Raw genomic sequence first — 12027 nt, 5'->3', positions numbered from 1 at the left:
ATTACATGTAATTTTGGCTTTTTTATTTAGCATTTTTGGTGTAAAGCATCTTCCACTAAATAAAAAACTAATTCAATCACTATGTGTATTACTCTGGTATAATGTATATAAATGGGTTCATTCAGAAATATGCTTAATCAAATCCATGCCAATTTCTTGAAAAATCAATCTTTCTAAACATCATATCCAATATATGATTACAGTACATATGTATCATGAATTTTAACAAAAGTGTTGAAATAATATTCATTTCGGTGTTGTTTGCTGGTACCCTGCCCTACCTTTCCTAGCTGTGTCAGCTGCTGCACCAGTAAATTAGCACTCTCGGTTTTCCCTGCCCCAGATTCCCCACTGATTACAATACACTGAAACCAAAACGTCATCATTTTAGGCAAAAATTACCTCATTTCATCTTACATATCAATGTGGTTAATATATATTGCCTTACAGCTACACAAGCTAACCAATGGTGGTACTAGTAAGTACTAAACAGAGTCTGTACCTGGTTCTTCTTGTTGTGCATCATGCTTTGGTAGGATTGGTCTGCCACAGCAAAGATGTGTGGGGGGTTGTCATCCTTGCTCGCATTCTTGTATTTCAGAGAGTACTAGTTTTAAAAAATAAAATACAGATAATGATATATACATATATATATTTAGATTTTTAATTCACCCAGCAATCCATGCATATAATTCAGGTATCAGAAACTAAAAAATAAAGTTTTATTAAAACTAGTTTTTCAACTAGAAAAATGACTACTTAGGCATACTAAAAAGTTGGTTTTGAAATGGAAATGCAATAAACTTTCATGAAAAAAAACCTCTTAAAAGTAAAATAAAAAAATATAACACAATAAAACCCCCCATTTTCATTCGTGTTGGCTGAGCTACCTCTTCTGTATAAATGATGAGTGGTCTGAAGGGATTAACTGCCAGCAGTATATCCCCGATGTAGGTATAGATCTGTCCCTGGCTGTATCGACTCTCTAGCTGAGAAACTATTGTTTCCTGAAAGACAATGCATCATTGTTAGGCAGTGAACCATCAAAAAAAGTCTTTGAAATTGTACATGCAACCATACAACATTAAAGATATATATACAGTCTGAGAGTGGAGTAATGCTTTCACATACATGTACATAATACATCAATAGGGCAATAGACAGATTTCTAGTCAGATCTGTATAATCTCCCCATTAAAAAGATCTTTAAACAGTTTGAGGACATTTATGGTCAAATACGCTTTTGCCTCCAATAGCAAGAATTGCCTCAAGACCCAAAATAACCCATTATACCACAAGGTATAACCTCTAGGACAATATGAAGAGGAAGAAGACCTAAAATTAACTGTTCAAGTTCCATTACTGAAGAGAAGCTGCTTATATATGTTACCATTGATTAAGTCTGCAAGGCCTTGTAGGTTCTCATAAGTTTATAATGTACAAAATACATGTAGATGACATACAACAAAAGAACCAAAGTGATTCACGGAAACATAAATCAAACGTATATCCATTAATGAAATTCAAGTTGATAATAAATTAATGACAAGAGGCCCATGGGCCACATCGCTCACATGAGGAACAAAGGTATGATAAAATCAGCGTAATGGAGACATAATACAAACTATCTGGACAATGTACAATAATACATGTAGATCCTGTATAAATAAAATCCATTTTTCCCCCTGGATATTCTTATGTTTATAATCATTAGTCCCTTTTCTAACAGGATGATTTTATGGTCATATCACATGTTGAGTATTGCAGTTCTCAAAAAGATCCTTAACAATTGTTTATATATGGGATATAAAGCTACATCAAACTCTGAACCTTCTTGTGAGGCCAAAGAATTGTCCTGGAGCCGAAGTCTTAACAATTATAAAGAATCATCTGGATGATTAGTTTCTGAGAAGAAGATTTTTAAAGATTTACTCTATATATTCCTATGTAAAACTTTGACCCCCCCATTGGGCCCCATCCTATATCCGGAGGTCATGATTTTCACAACTTTGAATCTACACTACCTGAGGATGCTTCCACACAAGTTTCAGCTTTTCTGGCTGATTAGTTTCTGAGAAGAAGATTTTTAAAGATTTACTCTATATATTCCTATGTAAAACTTTGACCCCCCCCCCCCATTGTGGCCCACCCTACTCCTGGGGGTCATGATTTTCACAACTTTGAATCTACACTACCTGAGGATGCTTCCACACAAGTTTTAACTTTCCTGGCTTTTTGGTTCTTGAGAAGAAGATTTTTAAAAATTTCTCAAAATTTTTCATTAATTTCTAAACACCTCCCCTTGAAAAAGGATGTGGCCCTTAATTTTCACAACTTTGTATCCCCTTTGCCTAAGGATGATTTTTGCCAAATTTGGTTGAAATTGGCCCAATAGTTCTTGAGAGGATGTTAAAAATGTGAAAAGTTTACGGACAGACGGACAGCAGACAAAATGTGATCAGAAAAGCTCACTTGAGCTTTCAGCTAAGGTAAGCTAAAAAATTACAAAAATAAGTTATAAAGCATTATACGGGTATACCAATGGGATTAAATCTTACTCTTATGACTGATAATTTCTATTCATTGTTCAAAGAACAAGTTTACCTCATCTAAGTTCTCCAGGGTGGCTAAATCATCAGTCGTGTTGATGTTCTCTTTGCGAGATTTTCGTCGGGATTTCAGCCTTCCTTTCTTGGCTGTGATTTCTGGTTCATGCAGTGTAGTTTCCATTTTGGATGTAAGTTCTCTAAGTCTTTTCTGAAACTGTTAATGAACATATTATATTTAAAGAGCAATGACCACAAGAAGTTACATCATATTTATTGGATACAAAATTTCACAATTATTTTGTTCTAGCAGTCAATTTGCATTAGGGCATGGATGAGTCATTGAATGGTCTCATGACAATTCAGATATATTACATGTACATGTATGGTACATATAGTATCTAAGCATACAATGCTCAAACTGCATGATATTAAATTATTTGTTTAAAATAAACATGCATTGATGGGCAGACAACTGTCATAAAAGCAGAAGACAGGATGAAAATGCTATTATGGTCTAACACTTTCAGAAAAGAAGAAGTGAATGACCTTTAAAAGTTGCAAAATTCAAATCAAATATTGGACAAGAATATAGTGTTGTTTGATCCATCTTGCCCTGTGAGATAATTTACCTGTGATGTGTCGTCAGGAAGTTTGGCTATAAATGGATGCCGCAGAAGATCATGAGTAAATGGACGAACTTCAAAGTCTTTGATTAAGCACCTTGAATTTAAAAAGGAAAAAGACTTGCAAATTCATCAAGCATTAATAGATATATACCAGCTAGGCTTCTTGATCTCATTTAAACCCACACTTCTGATGATTTCCAGTAATAGTTACTTTATATTAGCTACCTATCAAATATTGATCTTAGCATTCCAAAATTTCAAATCTAAAACTGTTTATTCATCAAGTCTCAAATTTATCAACAAGAGCTAGTTTATTGCATACTAGCTGTACTTGGCTGTATTAAAGCCTCTTCACCATTTTATTGCAGCACTTCCCTGACTAAGATCCTTACGTAATGCTTCAAGTCCATTTTAGTACTCGGTAATCAATTTTTAAACAGTAAGATGTCATTTTTCTCCTACCATAATTTTGTGAATGACTGTCAAGATGACAAAATTGATAGTAAAATCTGCTTTTGCAATATCATATATCCCATGAATATAAAGGTTATATTATTTTTTTCAAAGTCAATTAACATAAAGATTTCATTAACATTAGATTTGAAAATTCTTATTTTCAAACAAAATTAGAAATCTGGGTACTCACAATCATTTAAGTTGTTATTTCAAAAAGCCTTTCTCCGATAAAATAAATTTTTTAAAGCAAAATTAATCTATCTGCTACCAAAGCTTTCACTTGAAGTGCTGACAATTGCATGTATTCCTACCTGTATTAATGTAGAAAACCTATTGATACAGCTCCTGCATACTTACTTAGCTATAAAGTCTTTGAAATCCTCGGACCATCGATCAGGGTTCGCAAACTGAGGTTGAGGGTTTCTGTAAAGTCAAAAGACATTGCTGAATGAAGAAAAACAAAGGCATGGAAGCACATAAAACATCAGGAAATGAGGAAAGTCCGTGAAATGTAGCAGGAATAAAATTCTTCTGATGCTGAGAGAAGGGAAATAAATAGCTTATCTGGCTATTGAAAACCAAATACCATGGAATAACATACAATTAATTGCTTTCCTCATTGTAATAAAGAACTCCATTGGGACCATTGAATGCTTTAATTGTGTTGAACTTGGCATCAGGTGAGAAATTAATTCATTATCTGCTATTGACTTATAATCTCTGCATTGTTTAACAAGTTGCACCATTTTTTATTTTGTCAAGCTTTTTAATTATTTAAAAATTTAAAAATCATTTATAATGATATGAATTAAAATAGATAATATTTTATAGCTGCTACTGAAAGGAAATATAGAATACATGTTATAGAATTTTCATGCTATGCTCTAAAATTCAGCATATGATTACTAATTCACTCTGTACTTAAAGAAACTAGAGATAGCTTCATCTCTTAGACTAGCATTGCTAATTCAACTGTCAAACATATTCTAACTAGAGAACAAGAAATAGAGGAGAACTAATTAAAGCTAATCTATACAGTAAAAAGGATTGATAATCACTGCAAAAATTTATAAATCAAGAAAGCCCTCAAACACCCCACACACAAACTAATAATAATCAATCTAATTTTTGTACACATTTAATATAACCTTCAAACCTTTCATTCGAAGCAAATTTCACTATGCCACTCAAAAACAGTATGCACAGTATTCTGTAATCTTTAAAACAACTTTCATAGATACAATCAGTGATCATAAAGTAATATATTAAACTATTTTAAAGTAACCATCCAACATATTGATAAATTTGAGTTCTGAAAGAGCCTGTTAATATATTTACTGTGCCAGAGCTATTTTGCATCTTAATTATATACCTGAATCATATTCATATTTATCAATTACATGTACAAAGAGTACAACATATTTGTAGGGCGAAGAATTTTAAACCAAATATACTAGGTATAAATTCTTTAAAAAAAAATAATAATTTCAGGTCATGCATTCACATATAAAATTGTTATAATCAACAGAGAAATTCTTTTAACAGAATCTAAAAAGTCTTTTCTCTTGAAAATGGTTCTCCAACAAAGTGACTGTGAAATATATATTTGAATACATTTACTAACATAAAGATCATTGAACGGTCACAGTGATACAATTTAAGTAAAAGTCCACAGAAAAAAAAAACACATAAGAAAAAAAAAAAGAAAGAGCAGCAGCAGCATGCTATGATATTAAAAATTAAAAATGCGGCTCAAAAAAAAAAGAAAACTGAGCATTATATATCCTACATTAAGAACAGAGACCTAGGGCGTGGCAGCATGCTGACTACACAGCCATAGTCCAAACTCACCTCTGGTCTTTGTTCAACAGACTACATGAGAGAAGATTCAGGAAACTTGGTTCAAACAAGATTCTCACAGGCTAGGTTAAGAAGCTAATCAACAAGTTTATTAAATCATAACAAAGTATGTTAATTGATGTGATATGGGGATGATGGCTTAATGCTGAAGATGAGGGCATGGCATGCACTACCCTGCTGTGCATGCTATGATTAAATTGTGAATCTCATAAGTCTTGCACTGCTTTCATTCATATACCTTGCAAACCAAATCCTAAGACTCGTTTGTTCAAAAGTTAAAAGCAAAACAGATATTCCTTGATGAAATATTAGTGAGGAGAAAAAATGTAAACTTCAGTTTAATTAATCACAATTTGTCTTAATTAGTTTATAAAAAACATGATGCATCAAACAATCCAGAACCTTACATCTGCACCATCACCATGCTAACATACCTTATTTACAAAAGAACCAGACACAACCAACATCTCCATGTTAACAAACCTGTGCAATGAAACTAGACACAATCAACATCTTGATGATGACATACCTGTATAGCAGTACCAGACAAAACCAACATCTAAATTCTGATATATTTGTACAGCAATACCAAACACATCCAACATCTCTATAATGACATACCTGAACAGCAGTGTCTATATGTCAACAATTTAGTACCAGACCTAAGGACATCTAAATATTTATATAAAGGTACAGCAGTACCAGACACAACCAATATTTCTATGTTGACAGTACTTTACACCAGTACCAGACACAACCAATATATCTTTGTTGACATACCTGTACAGTACCAGACACAACCAACTTCTCAATGTTGACATACCTGTACAGCAGTATCAGACACAACTGACATCTCTTATGTTAGCATACTATACAGTACCAGACACAACCAACTTCTCAATGTTGACATACCTGTACAGCAGTATCAGACACAACTGACATCTCTTATGTTAGCATACCTATACAGTACCAGACACAACCAACTTCTCAATGTTGACATACATGTACACATTACCACATAAAACCAACATCTATTTGTTGACAAACCTGTACAGCAGTACCAGACACAGCCAACATTTCTATGTTGACATACCTGTACACATTACCAGACAAAACCAACATCTCTTTAATGACAAACCTGTAGAGTATTACCAGACACAACCAATATCTCTTTGTTGACATACCTGTACACATTACCAGACAAAACCATGCAACATCTCTTTGTTGACAAACATGTAGAGTATTACAAGACACAACCAATATCTCTATGTTGACATACCTGTAAACATTACCAGACAAAACCAACTTCTCTTTGTTGACAAACCTATAGAGTAGTACCAAACACAACCAATATCTCTATGTTTACATACCTGTAAACATTACCAGACAAAATCAACTTCTCTTTGTTGACAAACCTGTAGAGTAGTACCAGACACAACCAATATCTCTACGTTGAAATACCTGTAAACATTACCAGACAAAACCAACTTCTCTTTGTTGACAACCCTGTAGAATAGTACCAGACACAACCTATATCTCTATGTCACAATCCAGTACCCGACACAACCAGACACCCAACCTCTCAATGATTACCATTAAGAACCAGACCAACCAACATCTTTGCTTATCAACCCAGTGCTAGAAACAAACAACATCATATCAATAATTCATAATGTTCACAATCAAATACAAGACACAACCAACATCTTAATGTAAGTAATTTCATTACCAGATACAATTTCCAACTTCTTAAAACAAATTCAGTGCCATACATAACCACCATTTCAATGTTGGAAAAACAAAACAAGAATACCAGACACTCCTTCTTATGCAAATAATCCAATACTAGACTAAACCATAAATCACTAGCAAACACAATCAACATCTCAGTACCTGGGACACAACCAACGACACCATGTTGACACTCCAAAAAATTACATACTTTGATAATAAGTAACTAAGCAAAAACTATTCAATCTTAACAAACAACCAACATCTTAATGTCAGTATTTCAGAACCAGACAAACCCAATGATTACCCACTGATAACAATAAACTTTCACTAACAAAAAGTAACTTCATAATACTGGTAACCTTATTCTGGTGTTTTATATCAAATCCAGAATCTAATAACTATAACTTCCATATATTTATAAGCTTAAAATAGATCTAGATACTATGAAATGTCATTCGAATTTACTGTACAGCTTGCAAAACATTAGAAAAGTGAAAATAACTTGCTAAAAGCAAACTACCGATACAATGTATTTAACAACCATTTCCTTGAAATGATATTTATTTTCTCTCTATTAACATCTTAAGAAGATTATAAAAACAGGAAAAAAATCTTTATAATTACACTTAGTCAGCCATTTAAGCACTGCCATGAGGTATGTTTTCCTGTGTGTAATAGATATGATTGAATGGATCAACATGCAATGTTTTATGGAAAACTAAATGGAAAAATTATGCAGATGATTAAGACATTCTGCATGTGCAACTAAATTTCATATAAGCTAGATGTATACCATTGAATAGCAAATCTGTATTTCTACAAAACTACAAAAAATGTAAGTATCTATTACTATATATTATCTTGTTTAATACTACATGTAGTACATAAATGTTAATAAATAAAAATAACTCACAGTGTACTATAGTGTAATTTTTACAGTGATCTTAATTAATCTGCATACCTTGGAATTTTAAACAGCGCTCTCATGGGATGGAGGTCAGAAAGTGGAGGCTCCCCATCAGCAAGCTCTATGGCAGTTATACCCAGAGACCAAATGTCACAGCGAATGTCATAGTTATACTCACATTGTCTCTCACAGGCAATTACCTAAAGATATGAAATATCACTTTTTAAAAGGGAAAAATAACATTTAACCAAATAACTGCTTCTAAATGTCCAAGATCAAACTCAATGTTAATCTTAATTAAATTTGTACTGAAGCTATTTCAGGGATAAATTTTTCAATACAAGTTCACTGAAAACACAAGCTATTCAATATCTAAAATGAATCTATAGGTAGTTCTGTTACTATCATCTCATCTAGAGCTGATCCCAGAAGGACTGGCTGGAATACCATTAACTGAACAAGCCATCAGACACTGACCACAGATCCATTAAAACATATTAAAACCAAAGCAATTAATATTCACTTGAACTTTACAAAGACTCATTTTTCTACCTTGTATTAAAAAACAAAATCCAATAATTTGAATCAGTTTTTCAGGAGAGCTAGATAAAGCATACATATCCAATTTTAAGTGCTTTAATTTTCCATAAATTTTCTCAGCAGTGAGCTATAAATGTCCATTGAATCACTCTTTGTTTGATCAATCTCCCCTCCTCTCTACATGCATGTACATCAGGTAAATTCCTCCGTAACCAAAGGACTAACACTTCACGTGCGGAACAAACTTACCTAACAATACCCTAGCAATACCTGCTGAACTTCACATGACATCAAGTCCAATGTTTTGATAGTGAAAATGTCTTTATTGCTAATTTACAACCTTGAAATCACTTACACCTGAAGTAAATTAGACTCCATCACAACTAGAATCTACCTAGTAAAATGGATGACCACCTCTTCTGTACATCAACTCAATGAGGCATGGCTGTCTGGTGGCTAGCCTTGCCATGCCCTGATTTGTACATGATTAGATTTAAGGTGAAGAGCATATGGTATATATAAGAGTTATAGCACCATCAACAAGTGCACTAGTAGGCCTTATGCCCCATCACTATCATTTGTCAAACTAATTTCTATCTGGATCAGAGCAATTGTTTACTCTCTGCAATTGGACGTGGGATCAGGTAACACATCAATTCCATGTGGCTTTGGGCAATTGGGAAATAAAACGGAGCTAAATTTATTGACAAATATCTGTGAGAAGGTTATGTGGACTCTAATGCATGCCAAATGCTAATAGGTTACAAACATAAAATGTCCTTTTAAATTAAGAAAGCAACAACGACACACTATTCTGACTTTATAGCCATTAAATGAAGTTTTTAACTAAATTAACCATTAGAATAGCATATTTGATCAAATACATAACTTTTTGACAAACTATGACCATAATTAAATTACATGCATATACAATCTCTCTCTCTCTCTCTCTCTCTCTCTCTCTCTCTCTCTCTCTCTCTCTCTCTCTTTCTCTCCACACACATGTAAACGATGTAGTATCTATTGTTACTGAAAATTTCAGTTATAGCAGAAAACATAAATCACATACTTTATAAGATTCAGATGTCAGCTGACAAATGCATGCAAACTTCTATGAATGCCTTATCAAAATGTATAAAAGTTCTAACAAGTATATATTCTTCAGCTCTCAGACAGGAAAAGAGTAATCCGTGAATCCAGCCATAAGTCCTACATGTAATATTGCGACATACTCCAAGGATGAGACCAATAAAGCATAAGCTATGTCTTTATGCTGCAATACATGTAGGTGTTTGCACATCACACTCAGTTCAGGCTTTTCGTATATAACATTATACAGTAGCCCTTCAGCAGCTTGATTATATTATTAATAAGGGAGGACACAAAACACTTCTCAGAGTAAAAATCGTCACTCATTATCAGACAGAGAACTTACCAATAAAGAGGTGGATAAAAAGTGTTAATCCCAGGCTGAACTCGTGCAATCACAACTGTCAGTTTACAATGAACTAATTTTTTAACAATCCACTGATATTAAAGTTTTTAGCTATAATACCATCCTATCAAGTAACCAAGACTGCTCTATACTCCTTCCCTCTGTAAATACCATAATGTTATACATGCAATACTTCATGGAGGAAATTCAATTTCTCTGAGTATCATTAAGTAAAATCAGGTAGAAATGACTGCCTATTGATCTGATCCTAGTTTTCAAAAGAAAAAAATTCAAGTGAGTGGGTGAATGATAAACATATAAACCTCCCCTCTAAATCAGCTTATGTAAGAAGATGTGTCACATAGTGAAATGGGGCTTTCTCTACCTTAACATCAGAACAAATCTGAGGTTTAAATCAGGGAGACATCTGTTTATTTCTGTTGTTTTTGATACATAAGCTTTTGGTATAAGCCCCTACCTTGACGCAAATGTCTGTGGTTACACATTTATGTTTGTTTTCGTTTTCTTTATAATCATTAATAAGCCAATCTGTTTATGATCTGGTTTCGCAGTAAAACAAAGGAATCCAATAATGAATTCCGTACATGTTTATTAAAAACGCACCGTGGTTAGATGGCACCAAAGAAATATTGCTCGGCGATATGAAACACTTATACATAATTATTGCATGCATTCTATATACTTATTGCATGTGATACCAGTACATTACTGATTTAAAATGACTTCCTGTACTTAATTGCAATCACTGTCATTTCATTAATGAAAACAGCTCATTTGTAGAGTGTCCGACACCACAACTTAATGAAGTTCATGGAGTTCACAGTCAATAAAGAAACGAATTATAAGCTGTCATGATTGAATAGTATAATTATAACTTCATAGCCACGACATGATATGTGTAACTGGCAGAACCAATGTATATACACCTAAACGTGCTTGCAAGCATGCCAGACAGAAAAAATTTACCTATGTCACTCTATAGATTTATTTTTTTCAATAAGCATTCTTAAGTTGTTAGCTTGGCTGCCTGGAGATCATGATTCATACCGCTTAAAAACCATGCATTCGAAAAACAAGTTTCACATTTGCATTGTAATTAATTATATAAAATCTAACTATTTCGACCTCCAAATAGTTTGCTTATGAGCATGTTACGGAGGCTGAATGGTCAACAAATTATCCGCATCATATCTATGTACCTTCATCATCCAGACCTATCCAGAAGAAATTTGGGAGGAATTAACACTGATGATGAGAATGAATTAACCTTTAATCATTTTAAAGCAGACTCCTGGAAAATTTTGTTGGATATATGTATGGTAAATCAATTTCTTTTAAGACATTGAGTTCTAAAGGGGGTCTGTTAATGTGTATCAAGCTAACAATCACATAAACCAAATTGGAATAATTAAGTTGTTTCAAATATCACCTATAAAGAAAGAAAGAAAAAAAAGGAATGAAAATAGATGTTTTGGTCATGTAACTGGTTTACCAGTAATAATAGTCTTACCATTGAATGAAAGTTCCCAATTTATTCACCCCTTATTGCTGGTTGAGTAAGACACACATATACCAAACATTGACAGCTACCTCCAACATGTACACAGAGAAAAGCATGAGTGCAAACATAGGAGGAAATCAAACGTTCGATCACCGTAGACTGATAAATATGCAAATCATAAGGAGAGTTTCAAAAAGTTTAATCCCAAGACCACAAGAATGCCTGCATAACTTAGAAAGAAACTAAATAAACTTGGCTTATGTTATGAATACAGTTTTGATAAATTGACACCAGGTATGCAAAAATCTTTGCACATGCATATATTCATGGCAACAAAATAAATGCAGTAATCTCTTCACTTTCAGTTGAATTTACCATATTCCTAACAACTCCTAATT

At 33.3% G+C, this 12027-nt stretch overlaps 1 protein-coding gene across 9 annotated transcripts in view; it reads right to left on the bottom strand.

Moving 5' to 3' along the window:
• Positions 1-12027, bottom strand: part of LOC105323058 (myosin-IIIb) — a 40599-nt gene that overhangs the window by 16228 nt on the left and 12344 nt on the right. For 5 of the 9 annotated variants that reach the window (XM_066075556.1, XM_034446933.2, XM_066075559.1 and 2 more), the window contains exons 6-13: positions 8187-8332; positions 5483-5503; positions 3989-4054; positions 3179-3269; positions 2605-2763; positions 891-1007; positions 503-607; positions 282-365 (exon numbers count right to left, since the gene is read on the bottom strand). In XM_066075556.1, the coding sequence (XP_065931628.1) occupies positions 282-365; positions 503-607; positions 891-1007; positions 2605-2763; positions 3179-3269; positions 3989-4054; positions 5483-5503; positions 8187-8332 (789 nt within the window). Of the gene's footprint in view, positions 1-281; positions 366-502; positions 608-890; positions 1008-2604; positions 2764-3178; positions 3270-3988; positions 4055-5482; positions 5504-8186; positions 8333-8684; positions 8822-8921; positions 8941-10107; positions 10252-12027 lie in introns of those variants that run through there. The other 4 variants (XM_066075561.1, XM_066075563.1, XM_066075562.1 and 1 more) reach the window with 4 other exon arrangements.

Source organism: Magallana gigas, chromosome 2 (genome assembly GCF_963853765.1).
Source record: "Magallana gigas chromosome 2, xbMagGiga1.1, whole genome shotgun sequence".
NCBI classification, from domain to species: domain Eukaryota; kingdom Metazoa; phylum Mollusca; class Bivalvia; order Ostreida; family Ostreidae; genus Magallana; species Magallana gigas.
The sequence above is the reverse complement of the archived record's forward strand: the minus strand, read 5'-3'. Positions and strand labels throughout refer to the sequence as shown.